At 39.3% G+C, this 24,891-nt stretch overlaps 1 protein-coding gene across 1 annotated transcript; it reads right to left on the reverse strand.

Moving 5' to 3' along the window:
- Nucleotides 1-13,631: 13,631 nt before the first annotated feature.
- On the reverse strand, nucleotides 13,632-17,717 carry LOC139715742 (uncharacterized). Its single transcript, XM_071627293.1, has one exon. It carries the CDS (start codon nucleotides 17,682-17,684, stop codon nucleotides 16,530-16,532), a length of 1,155 nt encoding a protein of 384 aa, XP_071483394.1. The 5' UTR covers nucleotides 17,685-17,717; the 3' UTR covers nucleotides 13,632-16,529.
- Between the last annotated feature and the right edge of the window lie 7,174 nt (nucleotides 17,718-24,891).

Below are 24,891 nucleotides of genomic sequence, written 5' to 3' on the forward strand. Positions count from 1 at the left end.
ATGGGTGCGGCAATATGTGACCTTTGACATACAATCCAAAGTTCAATCTGCGAAACTCAAGTACACCTTTCTCCCCATCTGTGCCGTCAATCAACTAAGCGACAAAAAAAAAAAAGGGGGGGGGGATCTTCAGGGTGAATGACTCACTATCTTTGTTTCGCGATCAGAGAGCCATCAGCATTCGTGTTTGAAACCGAAAAATGATATGATAAACTCATACGTTGTTTTCGTAACCCTGGACCCGCGGGATCACACCCCAAAACAGCGGGGATGTTGTAACTCTCTTTCGGTATACAAACTGAACTTCTATTTTCGCAAAAGGCTGTTAAGAGTATTGTTCACAGCACCTATAATTTCGGGGCTGCGGCGGAGAATGTACTAGTCAACTGTATGTACCAAGCATATTCAACCAGATGAAATCCATAATGATGACACAGAGTACGCTTTGGGCGGTTTATTGCCATCAATGATAAATAAACTGCTGTAATTCTTGTAAAATGACTATAAAAAAAAGAGAGTCGGTATAGAGGTTTGTATAAGCAGGTAATTGTTATAACACAAGAGGTGTTGGAGTGAAATTTGCTACGTCTTGCAATTCGGGAAATTGACAAGCCAAATAGGTCCTACGTAATGTAATTCACCTTCAATTATCAAAGAGAACTTCATGAGTCTTTAGCTTTACCAATATGTACAAAGACAAATAGTTGGGATAACATTTTAAACAATTTCATTTTAATTGATATTATTCTTAGGTAGATTAAAAGTCATTATAACGGAGGTATGATCTAATCATTTTGCCACAGGCATGAGAGAATGTCCATTGTTCACAAAAATCAAAATGCACAAATTTTCCAAAATTATTCATCTTTCAACTGATGCCCTTCTCTCTTTATTTCCTTTTTCACTGTTTATCGAGCAACAATGTCAATAATGGGTATCCAATGTCCAATTGTATTCTGTATTGTGTATTGTACATACATATTGGTTTTGCTGACCCATTATCAAAATTGGTCTTATAATATTGTGGGGATGAGTATATTTGTGAAGCAGTTACGGTGTATTGTTTGTGTATAGTAGAATAATCAGAAATTGACACAATGACAGTCCTAAGAATTACTTTGTAATACAGGTATTTTGTAATAATATGATGTTTGAAATGTCACGCAGCGCGCAACAACAACTAAATGTTGAATTGTAATCAAGGATGGATGATGGAATCGAAATAAAATATTGTTTGAAACAAAATAACTTATAGATGGTTCTACATGAACGAATCAAGAGAAATTAAGAAAAACCAGTAGGACCATTAGTACTGAGGTTGGACCTATACTGGCAATAGGGGTAGCCTGTACTTTTACTTATCAAATTCAAAGGACCAGCTACAGGAATGAAAGAGATACTGTGAAATCACCACATTGAGTGATATTTATGTAGAATTGAATTTCTAACACGCTTTGTTTATTTGTTTTCCAATTCCCTACACTGGGAGAGGAGCGGCTCTATAAACCTGCTCTCCGGTTAGCATTTAGACATGATGTCTTTAAAACTGACAGTATTATTGCTGTAAAACTACAGATTCCACAGCTGTCATAAGGTACATGGTCTACAATTTCACCTGATGTGAAGTCAGTCAAACATTAAAATACTAGATTCAACAGTATGAATTTGTATATTAATCATACAAGTAATAATTAGTATACAATATACATCATACTTCTCCAATGGAATTTATTTTTCAATTCATTTACTATATGTGAGAACCCTCCTTGTATTATAGATAAGTGCTTGGCAAGACTTTAGCAATACAACGGCAAGTATAAATTTACTTGTCTGCATACTGCTAGTGACAAAAACATTGCTGACTGAGGTTTTCCACTCTTTTTAGAAAACTGTGCAATAACTTTCAAATATCACTACAGACACTGTAAGGCTCAGGTTTCAAAAGATCCTTACAGTGTCTGGTACCATATTATTATACAGTACTATTCAATAAAACTACACAGCACCAATCAGCATTATGGCAAGAATGGATAAAAGTATTGAACTACAGTGTACTGAACTGTATCTGTCTATATTAAATGGCTTAATTTCAACAATGAAATGCAAAATATCCAAGAAAAATTTACAAAAATGGTAACCATGACAAGTATACTAAAAAGGCAAATGAAAGAAAACCCTGCAATACAATCACTATGGATTGTGATAGTTGCATAGAAAGAGTTCATCATAGAAAATGTGGCTTCTTGGTTGAAAATAAGTCTGACAATCCTCTCTTTCTGTCATTTTGACAGAGCAGCCATGGGTATTTTTCATTCTGTTAAGGCAGTGTGAAGTACATGGGAAATACAAAACCATAGATTTTCAGGTACATGTAAAGTTTGCACTTTAAAAATTACCAACTTGCCTTACTCTTCTGTTAAATTTATCATACACTGTTCTATTTAGGAAAGAACATATAAATGCTTTTTGTTTTTATTCATGAACCTACAAAAAGACGCCCATTACTCATTACAGTGAACATCTGGTAAATGCATTCTTTAAACACTTTGCATATATTTTGCCTCATCCACTATTATAATAAAAAACAGATACATGTATATATCATACACTTCACAAGTTGTGCAAAATTTGATCACAGGTGTGTAATCACATAGTCTTACAATATTCACAGCCTAGCATTGGAATCATTTTTCCTAAAGTCCTTGAACAGTATCTGCAAGCATGCATGGAAGCCATTTTCTAGAAAAAAAAAACAAACATCAAGTTTTCTAACTTGTGTACTATGAAACTTGACAACTTTACACACCTACATATCTATTGCTAAAATGTTTCTCAAACTTAAGTGATGCTTTTCTCATGTTTTTCAAAAAGACTGGATTTAGCTTGTACTTACTTCACAACAGCATATAATACAACTGTATTATATAAACTACTGTTATTGTTACTCAGGACAATGTCAAGCTGGAGCAAAATATCCGGTCATTCTTGATTACGAAAATACAGAATACGGCCACATCCATAAAGTACTACATACTTTACATGAAAATTGAGTGTTCGTCAAAATTCCAGCTGAGGATAAATGGACTTTTTTTTTCTTGGTAAAATGCCACTAGAATCCTAATCACATTACTAAGTATTCACTATTCACTACAGGCAAGGATAATGATAAAGGAAGATCAAAGTTACAAAATAGCTCAACTACAGACTGGGTTTTGGGCCATTGGAATGGTTATTCATGTATCATTTTTTTTTTTTAAATTCTCAACACAAAAGTTACTTGAATATGTGTTCAATATTATCCATTAGATTAAATCTTACACCTCGGGGTTCTGGGATGCGCAAGTAGCGACACTTTCTTAGAGAACGCCAGTCTTCCTCAGAAATTGGTTTATTCACTCTGTTCTCACAAGGTCTCATCCAAGAACTCTGTCTGGGCTGGAACTTCTGATTTTCTCGCACTGGAGGCAAAAGTATAGGTGGAAGGTTGAGTGGTGAACTTGGTTTGTTACAGAACTCACTACAGGGGGTCCTGTAAGAACTGTCTCCAGTGCCTTGAGGATGTGAAGTGGGAATGGGGCGGGGCGATGGGGTACGCATGGGATACACCATGCTCACCTGGCGCTTCTTCTCTTCTGGTCCTAGTACACCATCCACTAGGATTGGCACTGGCATCTGCTGCTCATCCACTGACCCGAGGTCACTAATGCTGACCGCTGGCCTGATAGTTGCACGAGACCGGACAGCATCGGCACACGTCTTATCAAGAAATGCCTTGATTTTGCGCTGGGTGCTGTCCATAAATTTGTCACTTGAACAGCTACTCTTCATCCCGTGCTGTGGTCTAAGACTGAAGTTTGTTATCTCGATGCTTTGACTGGGATCTAAATGAAGCCCTGGTTCTATCCTCACCTGATGCCCATGTCCAGGGAGAGGTCTCCTGGATCTAGTAGATGCTTTTGTAGAGTCAGCTCTGATGGCAACATTCCTTTTGGTAGGTGACTTAGGCTTACAGTATGGCTGCAATGGTGTGGACGGCGACTCTACTTGAGGCACTGCACTTGAAAACTTTTTACTCTTAGGTCTCTGTTTTTTAGCAGATCCCCTTAAGTTCATTGACATTGTATCATCAGTGACACTTTCCAAGCTAATGAATGCTTCCCTGCTTCGCTCAGGTATAGATCTGCTTGAGTTTTCCACTCTGGCACTAATGCCTTTACAGTAGCATTTGTTTGCATTGCAACTACATGTTTTTGTACGCTTCTGGGTCTGCTCTATGCACTCACCACTGATGTGCTGCTCCTTGTTGCCACAGGATGAAGATGAACTTGTAGTTGTATTCTGCTCTTCCGAGGAATTTTTACATTCGAGAAGAAGCTTAGACTTCTTTGCAAGAAACTGGCGTTGCTTCAGTGACAGGGATTCCTTACATGTTTGCCGTTCGCGCCGCAGTAATAATTCACGCTGTCGAAAAATTTCCCGTTCAAATGCATTCTGCTGGACAACTTCCCTCGAGGAAAACATGATTGTTGCACGACGAAGCCCCACCTCGGCTTCGGTCGATTTCAGCAACCGCACCCGTCTCCGTTCGCGAGCTACTGATGCAGTTCACGTTGAAGCGCTAAGCGAGAGTGATTCCCATACATTCAATGACGATACGAAGCGTCAAAACTATTGTTCTTCCAAACAAGGGAGAGTTGTTTGATTGGTCCAAAGTAACATAGAGAAAACTATACAGAGCACTTGCTAACTTAGTGAAACTTTATCACAACAGGAAGCTGAGAAACTGGAAGTCTTGGCCACCGTAACTTGCGATAAACGGGTTAAATTTTAATAGAGTAGGCCTGTACACACGTTTCTTCCTTTTAAACTTTCATGCAGTACATGTAGTACGCGTGCCCCGCCGCGCCCGACGGATGGTTATGGATGGCCTATCGACTCGTACCGTGTACTAGTATACTAGTAACCCGTACCACACACTGCATGCCCAGAAAGATCCAGTGCGAAAAGTTGTACTGGAAGTGCAGTTTTATGTACTGAAATGCGAGAACAAGCATCTTGATGCTCGCGCTGGTGGTGGTGGTGGTGGTGGTGGTGGTGGGGGGGGGGGGGGGGGGGGGGGGGGTGTTCTACAAAGAATTTAAGATCAACTTAAGATTATGGTATGCTGTGTGTAACTTCAATAATGTTCTAACTTTCCAAATAGGAATGCAAATTTTGGAGACTTTTTCATACAGGCACTAAATAACAAAATAAAGTAAGGAACAAAGGATTTTTCTGTAAATTTTAATAAAAATTTGAAGTGGATTCTGAAAACATTAGATAAAACTGAAAAGAGATACCAACGGCATACCATATAAGTTTAAGCCGATCTTAACTTTTAAGTTCGACTTAAATTCTTCGTGAAACACGTACCTCCTGGTCACTATGAAATCTCTTTTGTGGCCTACAGCAGTCAGGGATTCCACTGCCGTGCAAGCCGTTGTGGTCTCCTGAACGCCATGATAAAAGTCCCTCAAAATCCAGCGCGGCAAATTAGTGGAATTTGCATGATGTGTAAATTATAGCTTCCCTAATGAAAAAAAAAAAAGATCATAACTCTATTTCAATTGGGATTCCATCTACCCGTCTTGAAAAATCTAAACGCCTAATTGTTCTATGTTTTTGTTTGTTTTTGCATAATAAATTATTAAACAGATCTTTTTTTTTTTTGTTTAATGATGTTATACTTTCACCTCGAGAGAGGATGTTATTTTCAATCATTTCAACACGCCTGAAACATCGTAATGAGGCATGCTGCGGATGCGTTATTGCATGGGATCATGTCTTCGAGTAGCGGTTGGGTAACGCTCTCGGCCATTCGTTCAACTGAAATGCCTACAGCACCCTCCCGCTATAAAGAACACGGTCATAACGAAATTCTCGTTAAAACAAAATAAAATTCATGTCCCAAATTAACCATCCATATGTCTTGCCAGTGGCGGATGGGTTCGGTGTAAAAATGGCAGGGGTAAAAATGGCAGAGGTAAAAATGGCAGAGGTAAAAATGGCAGAGGTAAAAATGGCAGGGGTAAAAATGGCAGGGGTAAAAATGGCAGGGGTAAAAATGGCAGAGGTAAAATGGCAGAGGTAAAAATGGCAGAGGTAAAAATGGCAGAGGTAAAAATGACAGGGGTAAAAATGGCAGGGGTAAAAATGGCAGAGGTAAAAATGGCAGAGGTATAGGCCTAATGGCAGAGGTAAAAATGGCAGAGGTAAAAATGGGAGAGGTAACAATGGCAGAGGTAAAAATGGCAGAGGTAAAAATGGCAGGGGTAAAAATGGCAGGGGTAAAAATGGCAGAGGTAAAAATGGCAGAGGTAAAAATGGCAGAGGTAAAAATGGCAGAGGTAAAAATGGCAGAGGTAAAAATGACAGGGGTAAAAATGGCAGGGGTAAAAATGGCAGAGGTAAAAATGGGAGAGGTATAAAATGGCAGAGGTAAAAATGGCAGAGGTAAAAATGGCAGAGGTAAAAATGGCAGAGGTAAAAATGACAGAGGTAAAAATGGCAGAGGTAAAAATGGCAGAGGTAAAAATGGCAGGGGTAAAAATGGCAGGGGTAAAAATGGCAGGGGTAAAAATGGCAGAGGTAAAATGGCAGAGGTAAAAATGGCAGAGGTAAAAATGGCAGAGGTAAAAATGGCAGAGGTAAAAATGACAGGGGTAAAAATGGCAGGGGTAAAAATGGCAGAGGTAAAAATGGCAGAGGTATAGGCCTAATGGCAGAGGTAAAAATGGCAGAGGTAAAAATGGGAGAGGTAACAATGGCAGAGGTAAAAATGGCAGAGGTAAAAATGGCAGGGGTAAAAATGGCAGGGGTAAAAATGGCAGAGGTAAAAATGGCAGAGGTAAAAATGGCAGAGGTAAAAATGGCAGAGGTAAAAATGGCAGAGGTAAAAATGACAGGGGTAAAAATGGCAGGGGTAAAAATGGCAGAGGTAAAAATGGGAGAGGTATAAAATGGCAGAGGTAAAAATGGCAGAGGTAAAAATGGCAGAGGTAAAAATGGCAGAGGTAAAAATAACAGAGGTAAAAATGGCAGAGGTAAAAATGGCAGAGGTAAAAATGACAGGGTAAAAATGTCAGAGGTAAATAATTATGTCAGTGGTAAAAATGTCAGAGGTAAAGTTGTCAGTGGTCGAAATGTCAGTGGTCAAAATGCTAGAGATAAAAATGCCATTGATAAAGATTTAGTCGTTGAAATGCAAGAGGAGGAGGTAAAAGTGACAGATTTTTTTTTTCTTCATGTTTCTGACATCTTGCTCGCAATACGCGCTTTTCGTGCCTTCTGAAATAAATAAAAGCACGGGGGAGATTGGGGAGAAATGGGACACGGGGAGAAATATGGGACACTCATGTAACTTGAAAAATGCTTGGCCAGTCAACAATCCAATTATATCAGTAAAAAGATGAGCCTCGGTACACCTGAAAATGGACATATTAACCGTTATACAGCTCTACAGGTATCTTGTCAGTAAAATATCAAACTTACTATAGATCTGGTAGGTCCTATACTATGTTAATATGTATTCTAATAAGTGTGCAAACTTCCGAAAATAAAATTGCTTGATAACAGACATGCAGGTATGAAAAACTGGCAGGGATCTTTTACTGTTTCTGTTACCACTGGGAGAAATTTAATAGGGCAGTGTTACATTTCTCCCCGCGGCACATGTAAATCCTACTTTGGTCATGATGGTTATCCAATTTCTCTCCAGGTTGTCTCATTTCTCCCCGCTTGATGTCCCATTCCCCCAAAATTAGGGGTTAAACAAATCATTAATTACACGAAAATGTTTTATATAAAAGGGGTATCACTAAAATTAATACTCTTAGTGGGGCAGCTTAGCAAATCTATCGTGCATTTTGTGATACAAGCACCAAATTTGGCACAAATGTACATTAACATATTGCAAACATTTTCAGATATTGGGCCACTTGGAATTCTATCTTTATGTTCGCCATATTGGATTTCAAAATGGTCGCCATTTGAAATCTACAGTTGCGATTATCTCTGGGTCTAATGGTGCTATTGACCTGATTCTGGTGTGTTCCGGGATTTACGCCCATGCTTTGGGGCAACAGCTAAGGTTGAAAGGCATCACACATTTACATTTTTTCGCCTGCGGATTCGTTCAACAATGATTGAAAGAAATCCCATGGCAAACTATCGGGGTTTTTTTCTCACTAGAACAGTTTATTGCTAAAATTCGTCTCCAGTTTTAATATAGGCATAAGTTTGTAAAGTGACCACAAAGTGTTCATTAAACTTCGAGATATTTATTTTGTTTTTGCGCCATGTGATACTTGAACAATGTAATAAAATATTTTGCAAGAGCTTACTTATGACTGCCGATACATCTGCTGTAGTTTTTTTTTTTCGTTTTGTATTTTTACTTCTACATTACGTCGCGATCAGGCCTTGTGAGATAAATAGGCTCCTACGAAACATGAATGTGAGAAAATAACATAGAACAGGTGAAAAATTAGCGGTTTCCTTCGACTATGTCTCCTTCACTTCTTTACACTAAACAGTTCAAAAAATGAAAAATAATGACAATATACTAGCCTGGATGTGAGCGGAATTCGTTTGTGCAAGAGTGTGTATGTGAGAGTATGTATATCTGCGTATAGAAGTATATGTTTATACCAAAAGTGGGTTCGTGCGTGTGTGTGTGTGTGTGTGTGTGTGTGTGTGATAACTTCATTGGGCGAAACAACGTATAGGATTATACTGTTTAAGGGCTTTGCAGCATTGTTGGAACCCCCTTATAATGATAGATAATAGTAATAATGATAATAATAATAATGATAATAATAATAATGATAATAATAATAATAATAATAATAATAATAATAATAATAACAATAATAATACTGAATGATACAAATAATTTCCCATAGGCCTACTAGGCTCTTAGCTGGTTTATCATACCTCTGAACAGACAGATTACGCCACTGCACTTGAATCAAACTCAGAATAATGAGAGTGCTCTGTAATCTTTTTAAAACATAATTCAATAAACATTCTTCAATTCTGCAGTTTGGATTTGATAATTCGATAAATACAGTTTGCTCTTCATACGTTTATCTCTGACGAAATCGCTGTCATTACTTCTAACATTTTACCTCTGCCATTTTTACCTCTGCCATTTTTACCCCTGCCATTTCTACCTCTGCCATTTTTACCTCTACCATTCATTTTACCTCTGCCATTTTTACCTCTGCCATCTTTACCTCTGCCATTATACCTCTGCCATTTTTACCTCTGCCATTTTTACCCCTGCCATTTTTACCTCTGCCATTTTTACCTCTGCCATTTTTACCCCTGCCATTTTTACCCCTGCCATTTTTACCTCTGCCATTTTTACCTCTGCCATTTTTACCTCTGCCATTTTTACCTGGCACCGGCGGGGTTGGGGGGGGGAGGGGGGTGCACTGGACGCCCCCCTCAGCTCCCTGGCTTAACGGAATTCTTGGATCCGCCCCTGCTTTAGGGCCTATAGCCCCTATCAATACTTTCGGGGCTAGGCGGCCTATAACAAAATTTCAGTCAATACAGCGAAATACACTACATAAAAATACGAATAAGAGGTTTTCACCCTGCATGGGTTCAATGTCCCAATCACTATCTATTGAGCATAAGTTTTCATCTATTTTTTATTAGTGGGAATATTTCATTTTGGCAGCTATTTTGAACGCACTTCAAAAAATCCTCAGGATGCATGCAAGAGTGTATTCATCCAGTTTCAGATTCAGCCCCCTTGAAATTGGATTTAGAGCCATTTTTGGAAATTTTCCCCAATTTACATGGAAAACACACAGGAATTTTAAATATTGGCTGCATTTTTTGCGACTATTTTGGTGGCCATCTCGAACATCTCAAAACCTATAAGGCGATGATTTGGCTCAGTCATTAGCGCGTCTGCCTTCAGATCCAAAGGACCCGGGTTGGATTCTCGAGTCTCATACCGCCCCTTAACGAGGCAAAAACACTCAGTCCCTCAGATGGGACATTATAGGTCCCGTGTGCAAGAGTCACAATTCATGCACCTAAAAGATCCCGCTTTTTTCATTCGGCATCGGAAAGAGCAGGTTGGAACCCGATGAATTCGCCTCGTATATCTAAGTGGACCCCATGGAACACCAAAATAGCGCACAGCAGCTGATTGTGGGTTATCCAGCCATCTTCTCAGATGGAATAATGAAATAAACAAACAACAAACAAACAAACATCATCCATTATGCGGGTTTGGATTCAGCATCTTCGATATAAAATACAAATTGTACTATTATTAACTATATAGGTTATTAGGGTTCAGTTGGAATTTCCATGTGATAGTTTCCATTTTGGCAGCTATCTTGAATATAACATTGTATTACAAACCGTAAAAAATGTAAGATTTGCGTTATTCAGATTCGGATTTAGTACGATCGAAATACACTTTGAGAGCATTAACCATCACTTCGTAATTTCAATTTTTCACCATTCATGCGGTGCCTTTAATTACGGATCACGTACCGCAAAAAGAAACCAATGACCTTTCGACTCTGGCAGATTAACCTCTAGAAGGAAACAAAATAAAGTGCGGGACCCTGTGTGTGTGTGTGTGTGTGTGTGTGTGTGTGTGTGTGTGTGTGTGTAATTAAAAGGGTTATTTGTTATCAGGATTATAGTGAGGGCGGTCTTAGAATGACAAATTTTGAATTGTTTGTTAAGAGTCAACGAATTATGTGGTTGAAGCGATTGTTATATGGTGAGAAGCTCATGGGATGGAAACTTTTTTTTGATTATATTTTTAGGACTGCGGGAGGAAGATTCATATTTTTGTGCAATTATGATATACAATTTCTAAAGTTTAATGTACCATTGTTTTATTTAGAAATTTTGAGGGCATGGCAAGAAATGGAGAATAACCGGAATTATCAAGAAGGCAAGATTAATCCAATTTTTTTTAAATAATAAGGATTATTTGTGTAAAGGGAAAGTGATTTTTTGTGAAAATTTATATAGGAAGAATATTTATTTAGTGAAGCAAATTTTGGAAAAAGATCGTATGAGATCAGCAGTATATTTTCACAGGTTAGGATTAGATAGTGAAAATATAGTTAAAGTTTGGGAAATAGGGGAGGTTGTTGTAAGAAGCCAGAAATTTGAGGGAAATATATATGATTTTTATTCTGTTGATAAAGAGGAATATAATATTTCTTTGAAAATTTTTGAGAATGTAATTTTATTGAAAGATGTTTCATTTAGAAAGGTGTATGAACTCTTTGTTACAAATTTACAGCAATTGTGTTTTACGAATGAAAGATGGCCAAAATGATTATTTGTTTTCGAAACAGGAAATTACACATATATTTTTAAGACCAAGAATGACAACACTTCTAACAAAACTTAGGGAATTTCAGTATAAATTATTACATGGAGTTGTTTATACAAAGGAAAATCTTTTTGAGTTTGGTTTCGTTGCAATTAACCGGTATTCTTTTTGTGAGCAATCGGTAGAAACATATAAACATTTATTTTGGGATTGTGTGTATGTTAAGAATTTGTGGCAGGAAGTGATAGATAGGTTTGAGATGGCAGATCTTCGAAATATAGAGTGGAGAGACGTTCATTTTGGTGTTACGGGAAGGGATCCAAAAGTAAAATTTTATAATACAATAATTTTTATTTTGAAATATATCATTTTTAGATCTAGGTCGGAGGAAAAAATTCCTACCTTGGAGGAAATTTGTAAAAGAATAATAAGTTTTCGGGATGAAGAAAAAGAAATTGCTATGAAAAGAAATAAGTTGGGATTACATTTGCTGAAATGGGAAAATGTTTCTGAAACGAGAACTTAAGTATTGTTTTGTTTTCTTTTTCTTTTTATTAGTACAGTGTAGTTATCAGTGGTGAAGGCAATATAATGTGTCATTGGCCGCGCGCGGGGAGGGATAAGTTTTTGGTGGTGTAAAAGTTAAAGGATTTTGTCCGCAGCTAGGAGTTTGATGAGTTTTGTTTGGTGAATTTGAATGGGTATTTGGAGCGGTATTTGGGTGCGGGCGGACGATGCTTTTCTGCATACGGCCATTACACGCTTGAATGTTGTATGTATCAATCAACATTTGGAAGTTGTTTTCATTAGGAAGGAAGGTGGTATCGCTTCGGGTGTGTTTTGTGTGTGGGGTGTATGTGTGTATGTACGATTTTTGGTGTTGGTGTGTATGTGTGTTGGTGTTTGGGGTGTATGTGTGTGGTGGTTGTGGATGTATGTGTTTGGGGTGGTGGGATAGGTTTGAGTGCATCGGGGTTGGTGGGGATGGGGATTTGATTTTCAATGAAATGATTCCATTCTAGTTTTGTATAACGTATTTTTGTTGCTTTTTTTATGTATATACCCTTGTATATATATATATATATATATACCCTTACATACTCGATTTATAATCGAGTTGTTATGTTGAAGAGAGATGATTGGCAGTATAAGTATACCATAGTCAAAGATACATATATATATATATATATATATATATATATTTTTTTTTTTGTAAATGTCAATACTTTCTCGTGAAGAAATGGTCAGTAGGATTGATTTATAATCGAGTTATGTTTGAAGGGAGATGATGGGCAGTATAAGTTGGTAATGGATTTGTCTTTTGAATGGCATTTGTACCGTTTTTATGTTCATGTTACACCCAGAATGGGTTGATTTATGATTGATTTGAATGAAATCAATAAAATATCATTGAAAAAAAAAAAGTAAGAGAGAGGGGAGAAAAGAGAGACATGGGAGAACAGATTGTTATGGAATGTATATTGCCTATAGAGTACGAAACAATGATAACAGTTTACAATCGCATAAAAGGGAACCAAAACCCAAAGAGGAATGTGGATTGAGTGAAAGCAGCAACATCATAGAACACGTCAGTGAAAGTTTGAGGGAAATCAGACAATCGATGCAAAAGTTATGAATTTTCAAAGTTTTGGTGTCGGAACCGCTGGATGAGGTGACTATAAGAGGTTATGACGTGTGTGTGGACAACAATATAAAGAAAATATAAAGAAAATTCCACAAAAATTCATTTTTCATGAAAATTACACATTCCATCATCTAGATACTGACATGATGTTAAGGGTATAGCAAAATTATTCCACCCTGCTTTATGAAAGCAGTTAGTCAACTGCTCTTTCACAATGCTGGAAAAGATTTTTTTTTTTTTTTTTTTTTTTGGGGGGGGGATTTTTTTTAAATATTTTCTTTATATTGTTGTCCACTCATATACGTCAAAACCTCTAGTAGTCTCCTCATCCAGCGGTTCCAACACCAAAACTTCAAAAATTCATAACTTTCGCATCGATTGTACGATTTTCATCAAACTTTCACTGATGTGTTCTACGTACTAATGTTGCTGCTTTCACTCAATCCCCATTTAGGTTTGAGTTCCCTTTAAACTATAGGTTGTTAGCTCATGTACATCTTCATAGAGTTAGAGCATTATTGTATAAGATACAAGCCACTTGCACAATGCATGTAACTGATCGTAATGATAAGAAGATTGTATCAAAATGTCGATAGTGATAAGCGACTATGCTTTTTTCCCACATCACGCACTTTCTCCATATACTCATTACGTTCCACTTTGCATCAACTTTGAACTCTTCCATTTCTCACTGGCACTGGTGATGAACTAAAAAAATGAAAATCAGTAAGATGTGATGCAGGACAAGTAGCGTTTTCATCATTTTATTCTACGCACTGACTTTGACAAGAGTACCGAATGAATAGCATTTGAGTCAACGCATCTATGCAGTATACATGAAGAAGCCGTGTGGGATTCTACATAATAGTCACATAAATAAGATGAACAGGTGTCTGCAAGTGTATACAACAATACCAAGACCTATACAGTAAAGATTGTTGTGTGATTGGTAATCGATCACGTGAGATATTTATATCGGCAGAGTATCGAGTATACATTCAATTTTGTTCATTATGACTCTAAAGATACGCAGAGAAAATGCTATTAAGCAAACCGTATAAGTTCCAACAAAATTGGGCATAAAAATAACAAGAAAAATTATTGGAATCTACTGGATTCACAAAAACGTCTATGTTATAAAGTAGTACAGATTTCGGCCAGTACCTTTTGAATATACATACAAAGCCATGACACGCCATTTCTGACATGCAATCATTACATCTTACTAACACCGAGTCCCACGTTCCATCATCAACGAATATTTCAGGTCACCAAGATGGCGATGAATTCAGCCAATAAGAAACATGCAATCATAGACACCTCCTACATACCTCTTCATAAAAAAAGCCTCTCCAAAGTGCTTTAGTATCTCACTGGAGGAGACGTCGCCGCGACTAAAAAGACTATAAAAAAAAGAAGAAGCTTACACTACCATCAAAAAGGCGGATGTATACTGGTGACGTCTCCAAACACGGTAACCTTTATAACTTTTTTTTTTTTTTTTTTGTCTGAAGTCGAGAGAACGTTGCGCGTCGCCGAGACTTCTCCGAAACGTCTTGTCATCATATAGGAGACGTCCCGAGACGTCTATACATTGTTGCCGGGTAATTCGCCATGGGCCTTCGCATGCAAGGTCCGAAAACGTTCGCAGGTCCACACAATAATTTGTCCCTGCAACATGGCCGCAATTGATAGAGACGTCTCCGAGACCTGTCAGAGACTAGAAAAAGTCTCCGGGGGGAAAAAAAAAAAATCAGTTTGTATGCACGATTCTCTAGCAACTCTCCAGAGACTCTGCTATAGTCTTCAGGAGACGTCTCCCAAACCAGTGAGATTCGAGTAGCCACCAAGGCCACGTTTCATAAAACTTGTTATCAGTGACAAGTTGTTATAGTAATTGTGACAAGCTACTGAAATCGTTGCATCTGACTGGCTGAGAGCAAATTTGTCATCTGATATGTGGCAGTTGTATGTCATTGATAACAAGTTTTATGAAACGGGGCCCAGTTTACCAGCTAGTCTCCGTGCCGACATACCCATGGGTAGGCCTATTATATACTGCCCTATAATAACGAACACAAATTATTTTGTGGTCTGAGCACATCACCAAGACCATACACTATTTACATGCGTTACAGTCATGCAGTATGTAGTTCAGACTGTTTAATCCACTGTACTTCAAAACAGCAAGAGAACGTTCAATAAAGCAATCACTATCTTCTTCGTAAAAAAGAATAATCACCCTTCTCAAATTACTCAGTGTTAACCAGTGCCACATGAAAGTATGGAATGTGACTTGTGAGTTCTAAAAAATGGCACCTGCCTATAGGTCGGAGATGAACGAGTAATTATTTTTTCATATTTAATAACATGAAGTACATGCAAAATATCATGCTTGCAATTTTGCGAAACTGCGGAACAATAATCATATCGTAATACACAATAAATGTACGCATAAAGCACGAACGGTGTTCATTCGCTCTCTGAGATTCCAAAATCCCCACCGACTATACGCACAGCATCACTCAGGTTTCCTCGGAGCCAACGCCCGAACGGGAATACTGTTCCACTCCACTGCTTTTCAAAACTAATTCTACATGTACTTCGATTTCTTCTTCATCCTATAACAACCAGTTCTTCGAGCTCTATTAACCCTCGACTAGCTTAAATCTACACAGAAAAGCTTCCGGAAATTAAATCGTGATATTGGATATCATGAGAAACAAAATAACCACAACGATTACAACAAGGCATGAATTCATTTCAGCTGCTCAAAACAAGAAAGGTTGATTAAAAAAAAACACCATGCAGCTTTACAGCAAAAATAGCTTTGAAAGTTCGTATATACACCGTGGTTATAAGGCGCGGGTACTATTTACTGAAAATACACTTAACAATTCACAATCAGTCATTAATTTGTCAGCAAACGTAGGCACACACTATACCCTGCACATAAAAACTAATGCTAATGCACGCAGCAAATGATAAGTGATTTCCATCACAATTGTCACAACCAATGTGCACAGGATTAGTGAAGCCGCATTCCCTAAAATATAATGCCTTAACTAAAAAGATATACAGCAACCTCTTTATAAGAGGGAGAGAACATGTAGCAAATCTGACAAAGAAATCAAAATGATAGGATTTTATACATATGTATCATTCAGAACTAAAAACTACAGAGCCATGCATGGTTCACAAACACAATTAACACTCAAGAAAACAGCTGAGCTCCACGAAAAAAAAGAACAAAAACACATATTTTGAATTTAAGCAACCTCAACAATTCATGACATCATAATTTTGACGGAAAATCGATACCAATACATTGTACCAACCACTTTACACAACAGACTATCAAGCACTAAGTAGGCCCTATATCGAAATTCGTAATGAGATGTTACGAATGGCATCTTGTCAGCAATAGAAGAGTTGTTGGAATGGAGATAAAAATAACACTCCGCTTCAAACAATACTCATTGATTGCTCAAATAGCTCTCATTATTTTCCGTAGATCTTTCTTTACATTTCGTAGGCCATGATGCGGTGATTGGCTCCGTCAACGACATAAGCCATTGTTTTCTGTCCCTCCTGTGTGACGGTCAAACCTCTCACGTAATCGAAACCTTCGCCGAAGTTGCCCAAGAACTCTCCAGTGGGACTGTACACAAGAACTGTCTCCACGCTGAAACCTGGCATGAAGCCGCAACGGACAGTGACGTAGATGTTGTCATGGTGATCGACGGCCAAACCTCTGCAGTCCCACTTCTTCCCGTTGTGCTTGACGTCGATGATCCGCAGTGCCTTGTTGTTATGCGTATTCCAGACCTGGATCCGGCGGTTCTTGAATTCTGCCACAACTAGGTGTTGTTGCGAATTCATTGCGATAAACCAAGGCGTATTCATCTGTCCGAGCGCTGATCCCAGGCCGCCTAAGATTCCAGTGCAATGGCGCTGCTGATTAAAGACAAAGATGCAGTGTTTGAAGCAATCGGAAACGTACACGTCTCCATTTCGGGCTACTGCGATACCACAGGGCTGGTGGAGAGTCTCTTGTCCAAACACCTGGGTGGGGACAAAATTGCTGAATTCCACAACCCGGTGATTAGCGAGATCCGTCACAACAAAACTCTTTCCTGTCCAAGCAATGCCATAAGGGTCAAACTTACCCGAGCCTTGCATATCCGGAGAGGCGAATCTATTGACTGGTCGAAAGATGGAATCGAACACTTGAACCTGGTTTGAATCCTTGTCTGTTACGACAAAGATGTTTTCGTGCTTCATGACGTCATGAGGATTGTTCATGCACGGCTTAAAGGTTTTGACCAAATTCCCCCGTACCCAGACCAGGACCGAGACGGGGCTGTGCTTTACGTCACTGCCACAGACCTTGACGTGGATCTTGTGGTGCCCGATGTCTTTCAAAGACACCCTCGTGACGCATATTCCGCTGGCAGACAGCTGGTTGGGAACCACAAGATTGGCTGTCTGACCACCCGGTGTCTCCATCACTAGATCCAATGTGGACAGAGCTTGTGGCACTACAATAGGGTTTCCACGGCTCCCACGCAGGGTGATGCTGATCTCAAGCATTGACCCAACTGGCAGTTTGGTGGCCGACACACCAACTGTCGTCTTATGGACGTCTGGAACAGGTGGAGCTCCGGGGAATGACATTTTCGTCTGCAAAAGTCCAAAATGATGATAAAAGAGCATTGCGAATCTTGTGATCACACCATTTACGCTGAACACATAAACTGCGCAAGCTACTCCTCTTCTACAAATCCCAACAGTTAAAACAATATCATGTTAGCTGCCAAGATGACCGGGCACTTCCGAGACTCTGGAATAACTTACCGTTTATTAGAGATCAGGAAATTGCCAACTGTAGCAGTCTTTACATCAAGACGAAGGACCCATTTTAGCATTTGACTGTTCAGCGGAAAAGAACTACAAAACAATACGTAGGACCTGCGCCTTATATATCATCAGTATCATACCTTGAGGAGCAAGGCAATTTTGGTCATTCTATCAGTAATCATCTGGGATATGTGCATGGGATTACGATTACTTGGTGAAGAGATCAGTACATTAACGTGTGTATTCAAGTGTTAGTGTATGTGCATATGATAATAACGTTCAAATTGTTGCATCGACCTGCCATAAAGTGTTATGAAATAAAAATGAGATTAAAGATTATAGTTATTGCACGGAAATACTCTCAATTATTTGCTCTAAATATATTGAGCATTTGCAATATCATTGTGAGACAGTTTCAATCGTATGAACATATTTATCATGAAATAATTCTTTAAAAAAAAAAACATTTTGACTTCCACTACTGAAAATTTTACAAATAGCTCTTCGAAGTTTAAGCATCTTTTATAGGTTTGCTATAATTCGTTGATATCTATTTTTGGTGGCTTTACCGATCATCTTTTTTAACGTAAATGAACAAACAAACAAAAATAATTGGAAAAAGAGTCGGGAATGGCGTACGGAGTTGGGATTTCAAACTATTGTGCAAAGACTCTAATATCATAGCTTGATCGTTTCTGAAAGACCTGAAGGCATTTATGCGCTCTAGCGAGAATGCTATCGAAGGGTGATATTCTGAGCCTCCATACCCTATAATATTCTCCACGAGGGTAATACAACACGTCTCGTACAGCGCCTATGTATATAGCAGAGAAGATTTAAAACTTGCGAAACATTGCTAAATACCTAAGGTTAAGTTGAATATAAACATTTTTGCATTGCCTATGATACTACTGCATTCTCTACCACTTACAAAAAAAAAAAAGGTTTAGGCTATTATGCTATAATGCATGGGCGTCACCAGGGGGGGTGCGTTGGGTGCGAACGCACCCCCTTCAGATCCTTTAAAAAAAAAAAAAAAAAAAAAAAAAAAAAAAATCAGTCTGCGAGCGACCTCAACGCCGGACGCTAAATAATTATTCTTTTCTATTTCATTTTTTTTTTATATAATAACATTTTGCACCATAGGGACAAAAATATCCTGGGCAAAAACAATTCGCACCCCTGGTTCTGGCAGCACTGATTTTATACAAATCTACTAGTATTCTATACAGTGTTTACTATTTATCGACCGTACTGTACATCCGTTATTGATACGGAGCACATACACGTTTGCATGTACGTGTGCTACTTATATAAGTATGTAGGGTCTATGTACGTTACTTCTGACCAATCCATATTGCCAGCCCAAGAGCAAGCCTTAGCCTCATTAAAAAAAAAAAAAAAATGGAGGGGCAAGCATATAATTTTGCCCACCCCCTCCATAATTCCAGAGACGAGAAGAATTTCTTAACTTTTTTTGACAGAAAAACAAAAAGTTACCCCCATAAAAATATTGGAGGGGCAAGCATATTTTAATTTTGCCGCCCCCCCCCCCCCTCATAATCAATAATTCCCGAAATGAAAAGATTTTCTTGCTTTTGAAAGAAAACAAAAATGTTGCCCCCATAAAAATATTGGAAGGTAAGCGTACCAGTTGCCCCACCCTACATAATCATAATTCCCGCGATGAAAAGATTTTCTTGCTTTTTTGTTAGAAATCTGTCCAATTATTTCACCCAAAAGCAGTGGCGTAAATACGGAGGGGAGGGGGGGGGGGTAGTAAACTGCTTTTGAATGAAAGGGTGATCAAGAAATTAGATATTTTTGTATGATTTCTTTTAACCATAATCAAATAGGTATATAGTGAGAAACATTGTTCAAAAAGCCCGGACCCGACAAAAGATTGTGATTCAGCGTGATTCCTGGTTGGCATTCTGCATATAAGCAGGATGTGCGCTGTGTACTCAGAACATCCGAACGGCAAAAAGAGTCGTTACAATGTTGCGCAATGTGATGTAGACTGTACACCTTTGTACCTTACACTTCGTTATATCAAAGCTATAGATCATTGATTTTGAAATGTCTTGCATTGCCAATAAAAAGACTTGACCTGGGCTAATTCCTAACTTTTCCATGTATATAATACACACACAAAAACAAACACGCACAATTAGGGGATGCTCTAAAGTGCAGATTTTGGACATCCTTCCCCCGCTTGGTCACTTCGACGCCACCTCGCTGGTCATACCTCCCCCAGTCATGAACATAAACCGACACCCTTGACTACAAGTGGCGGATCCAGGGGGAGGGGCGCACCCCCCCCTCTTAATTTCCAAAGCTAAAAAATATAGCTTCAAACGGCAGTTTTTGGACTGTAAAATGTCAAAATTTTCAAGCTCGCTCGCTCCGCTCGCTCGCATTTAGTCGTAATGCCATTCTACTGAAGTTGCTGCCAGTAATTGCCGGCAGTTGCGCCCGGTGCGCTCCCCCCCCCCCTTAATTTTCAAAGCAAAAAAAAAAATATAGCTAAAAACGGCAGTTTTGGGACTGTAAAATATCACAATTTTCAAGCTTGCTCGCTCCGCTCGCTCGCATTTGAATTCTCCTGATATTGCTGCCAGTAATTGCCATCAGTTGCGCCCGGTGCGCCCCCCTTAATTTCGAAAGCAAAAAAGATATAGCTTCAAACGGCAGTTTTGGGACTGTATGTCAAAATTTTCAAGCTCGCTCGCATTTAATCTTTATGCAATTCTTCTGATGTTACTGCCAGTTGTCAGCAGTTGCACCCAGTGCGCCCCCCCCCCCCTTTAATTTCCAAAGCGAAAAAATGTAGCTACAAACGGCAGTTTTTTTTACTGTATTAATGTCCGAGTCAAAATTTTCAAGCTCGCTCTCTTCGCTCGCTCGCATTGAATCGTTATGCAATTCACCTGATGTTGCTGCCAGTAATTGCCAGCAGTTGCGCCCGGTGCGCACCCCCCCCCCCCTTAATTTTCAAAGCAAAAAAATATAGCTAAAAACGGCAGTTTTGGGACTGTAAAATGTCACAATTTTCAAGCTCGCTCGCTCCGCTCGCTCGCATTTGAATTCTCCTGATATTGCTGCCAGTAATTGCCATCAGTTGCGCCCGGTGCGCCCCCTTAATTTCGAAAGCAAAAAAGATATAGCTTCAAAGGGCAGTTTTGGGACCGTATGTCAAAATTTTCAAGCTCGCTCGCATTTAATCTTTATGCAATTCTTCTGATGTTACTGCCAGTTGTCAGCAGTTGCACCCGGTGCGCCCCCCCCTTAATTTCCAAAGCGAAAAAATATAGCTACAAACGGCAATTTTTTTTACTGTAAAATGTCAAAATTTTCAAGCTCGCTCTCTTCGCTCGCTCGCATTGAATCGTTATGCAATTCACCTGATGTTGCTGCCAGTAATTGCCAGCAGTTGAGCCCGGTGCACCCCCCCCCCCCCCTTTATTTCCAAAGCGAAAAAATATGGCTAAGAACGGCAGTTTTGGGACTGTAAAATGTAAAATTTTCAAGCTCACTCTCTTCGCTCGCTCGCATTTAATCGTTATGCAATTCACCTGATGTTGCTGCCAGTAATTGCCGGCAGTTGCGCCCGGTGCGCCCTCCCCCCCCCCCCCCCCCTCCTTAATTTCCAAAGCGAAAAAATATGGCTCCAAATGGCAGTTTTTGGACTGTAAAATGTCAAAATTTTCAAGCTCGCTCTCTTCGCTCGCTCGCATTTAATTGTAATGCCATTCACCTGATCTTGCTGCCAGTAATTGCCAGTAGTTGCGCCCGGTGCGCCCCCCCCCCTTAATCTCCAAAGCAAAAAAATATGGCTACAAACGGCAGTTTTTGGACTGTAAAATGTCAAAATTTTCAAGCTCGCTCTCCCCGCTCACTCGCATGTAGTCGTTATGCCATTCTCCTGATATTGCTGCCAGTAACTTGTCGTTTCACACCATCATTCCATAATCCATTTATAGGGGGGACAACCCCCTCCCACAACCTCCCCCCTTGCTCGTTCCGCTTGCTCTGGCTCGGTCGCGTTCATGACATCAGTGTAAGAATTATTACTAGAAGTTTATTTAAATTATACCATTTATAGGCAAATTGTTCAATAACAATTTACTTCAAAATGTACTGATACCTTGAACAAGTGGGACTGTTTCAAGTCGATAAAACACGCAAAAAACTTGCCTCAAATTGCACTATTTACAACATCAAAATGCAAAAAGTGCTCACCTTGGGGGGAGGGGGACACTCCCTCCCACATCCTCCCCCTCGCTCGTTCCTCTCGCTCTTGCTTGGCCGCGTTCATGATATTCAGTGTAAATATTAAAACAGAAAGTTTATTTGGATGATACTATTTTATAGGCAAATTGTTCAACAATAATCTACATCAAAATATACTGCTAACTTAAACAAGTGGGACTGTTTCAAGTCGATAAAACAAGCAAAGCATGCTTCAAATTGCACCATTTACAACATCAAAATGCAATCTCAGTTCTAACCGTGGGAGGGGGTTGGCCCCCTCCCACACCTTCCCCCCTCGCTCGCTCCGCTTGCTCGGGCTCGGTCGCGTTCATGGCATCAGGGTAAGAATCAATACAAGAAGTTTATTGAAATGATATATAGTTTATAGGCACATTGTTCAACAACAATTTCCATCAAAATGTACTGCTACCTTAAACAAGTGGGACTATTTCAAGTCGATAAAAACACGCAAAAGAACTACATCAAATTGCACCATTTATAAACATCAAAATGCAAAAAGTTCTCACCGTGGGAGGAGGGGGGGGGGCAACAGGCTCTTCCATACCCTCCCCTCCCCCTTGCTCTCTCCCTCGCATACTAACACCCCCTCCTCCCCCTCCCCCCCCCCCCCCCCCCCCATCACACCAAGATGAAATCCTAGCTACGCCGGTGCCCTTTCCCCGCTTGGTTTCCCTCAAAAAACAGTAAAAGTCTAGGGATTGAGAGCTTCCTATATTCCAAATGTCTGTCCAAAAAATCTCGTTACATTTAGTGTCAAAACGCACCCCCCTTGAAAAAAAGCTGGTGACGCCCCTGTAATGTGGTGCAACTGTATAGTATAGGCCCTACAAAATAGACTTCGAATGTGCTTTAGGTCAAATATGACAGAATGCTTACAGTGCTCACACTCTAGGGGTATAGACACACTGATAAAACGCATTCCTCTTTAAATTGCAATATGCGACTCCACGAGCTCCGGTCCCCCCCCCCCCCTTTTTTTTTTTTTTTTTTTTACACTGCAGATCATCAAAAAATACAGAACCTGCAGATACGATGATCCCTATTATAGTAAATTCCTCAAAGCCCTTCAGCGTAATCATGTATAGCTTTGTGGAAAGTGGACTCTCAGACTGTGAGCAAGGAGGTACTAGGCCTAGTACCTCCTTGCTATGAGCAAGATTCCATGAAGATTTCATCTTCCAAGCGCAAAGCCTAGTTGCACTTCAATATCAGGCAGGCATCAATCAAAGGTTGTCAATTCAATACGTGACTCTCAATTTCATTCAGTTTCATAAACTATCTCCCGTATATCATCTGGTTTTGGTCACCAGTTTATGGAACATCATCAATAATTATTTCAAAACATACTGAGTACACGACATGCAGTTTAACGTGTGGTGATGGCGGCATCAAAATAGATGTGATAAATAAGCCTGATCAGGCTGTCTGCATTGACGTTTAAGGTATCATGCAACTAAATAATATGATAAAAAACCCAATTTGGTATCAATATCAAAGCACTGCTGCTGAGGGGAGCAAGATCACATGACCACAGGGCGCGAACAGACTGGGATGGGAATTCCCTAAAGAGGTCCGAGCCGATCTCTTTGGAATTCCCCAGTCTGGTAATTTTATGGGTTTCGTTTATAGTGCACAATTGCCTTCTTTTGTTCTGTTTGCTTTTTGATGTTTTGTCTCTTTTTGGGAGGTGGGGAGTTTTGACCTACATAGGCGAAGAAGCGCCAACGACTAGTCTGGTTTCCAGACTCTTTGTCAATTGGATTCCTTTCATAATATGCTTGCCGAATGCAAATCCACTTAAACCTGCTCCAGAGGGTCTGGAAGCCAGACTAGTCAACGACGTACTGGGGATTCCCAAGCCAAGCCATGCGAAGGGAGAATGCTTTGGTTCTCCTGTAGTCTAGCAGCCAGAAAGGGTCCCCGTGCACCCCCCTTAAAACAAAATTCTACGATATGTTCGGAGATCGTCAGAACCTGTATTTTCCGAATCCGGTTGTCGCCAGCGGAAAAAAAGGTTGCGCGCGCGTCTAATTTGCATATTTCTAAGATGGGCGCCGCCCGTTGCTAGGAGACGGATTATTTTTGAATAACTTTAGTTAGGAATAACAAATTACCATAAAAATGGTATCATTTTGAAGAGAATTAAATTTCCTACAAGCTGATACCCCATTTGATGGGATAGATAGATGTTGTCATGAAATATTAAGGAAGGAATTATGTTTTTTAGCATTTTTCTAAAAAGATAGGGAATTTGGTTATAATGTTCTTTTCCATACATTTAATATGCATTTACAAATAACATTTGAATTTTCCTATAATTATCCCCAAAACATAGCTATTATCATGTGAAAACGGCTTTCCAATACATCAATTCCTTTAAAAGTTACACGACATTAAAGGGGATATGGTTCAATAGGTTTTACAGCAATATTGAAGGGTTACAATGTCTCCGCGCGCAATTGCGTAGGTTCTGTATGTGGGGTTTGTTGTAGATCACTGCTATCTATTGATCAAATCTCATCGAAATCGGCGAAGAAAGAAAGAAAAATTACACTTTCTATTCCTTATATGAAATAAAAATGTTTTTTTTTTTCTATTCTGTGTTACCAAACTCAATCCATTCAGCTTCCCATATGAACAGTTTCTTGTCTTTTTGGATTCCCTCCAAGAACGTGAAATTAATCACAACTTATCTGATATTAAAAAGTTAAAGAAAAAAAATTACGTGACAGTTTCCTCTTATTGTAAG

Source organism: Diadema antillarum, unplaced genomic scaffold, assembly GCF_040938485.1.
Source record: "Diadema antillarum isolate AM-2024a unplaced genomic scaffold, OU_Dant_1.0 scf00000054, whole genome shotgun sequence".
NCBI lineage: Eukaryota > Metazoa > Echinodermata > Echinoidea > Diadematoida > Diadematidae > Diadema > Diadema antillarum.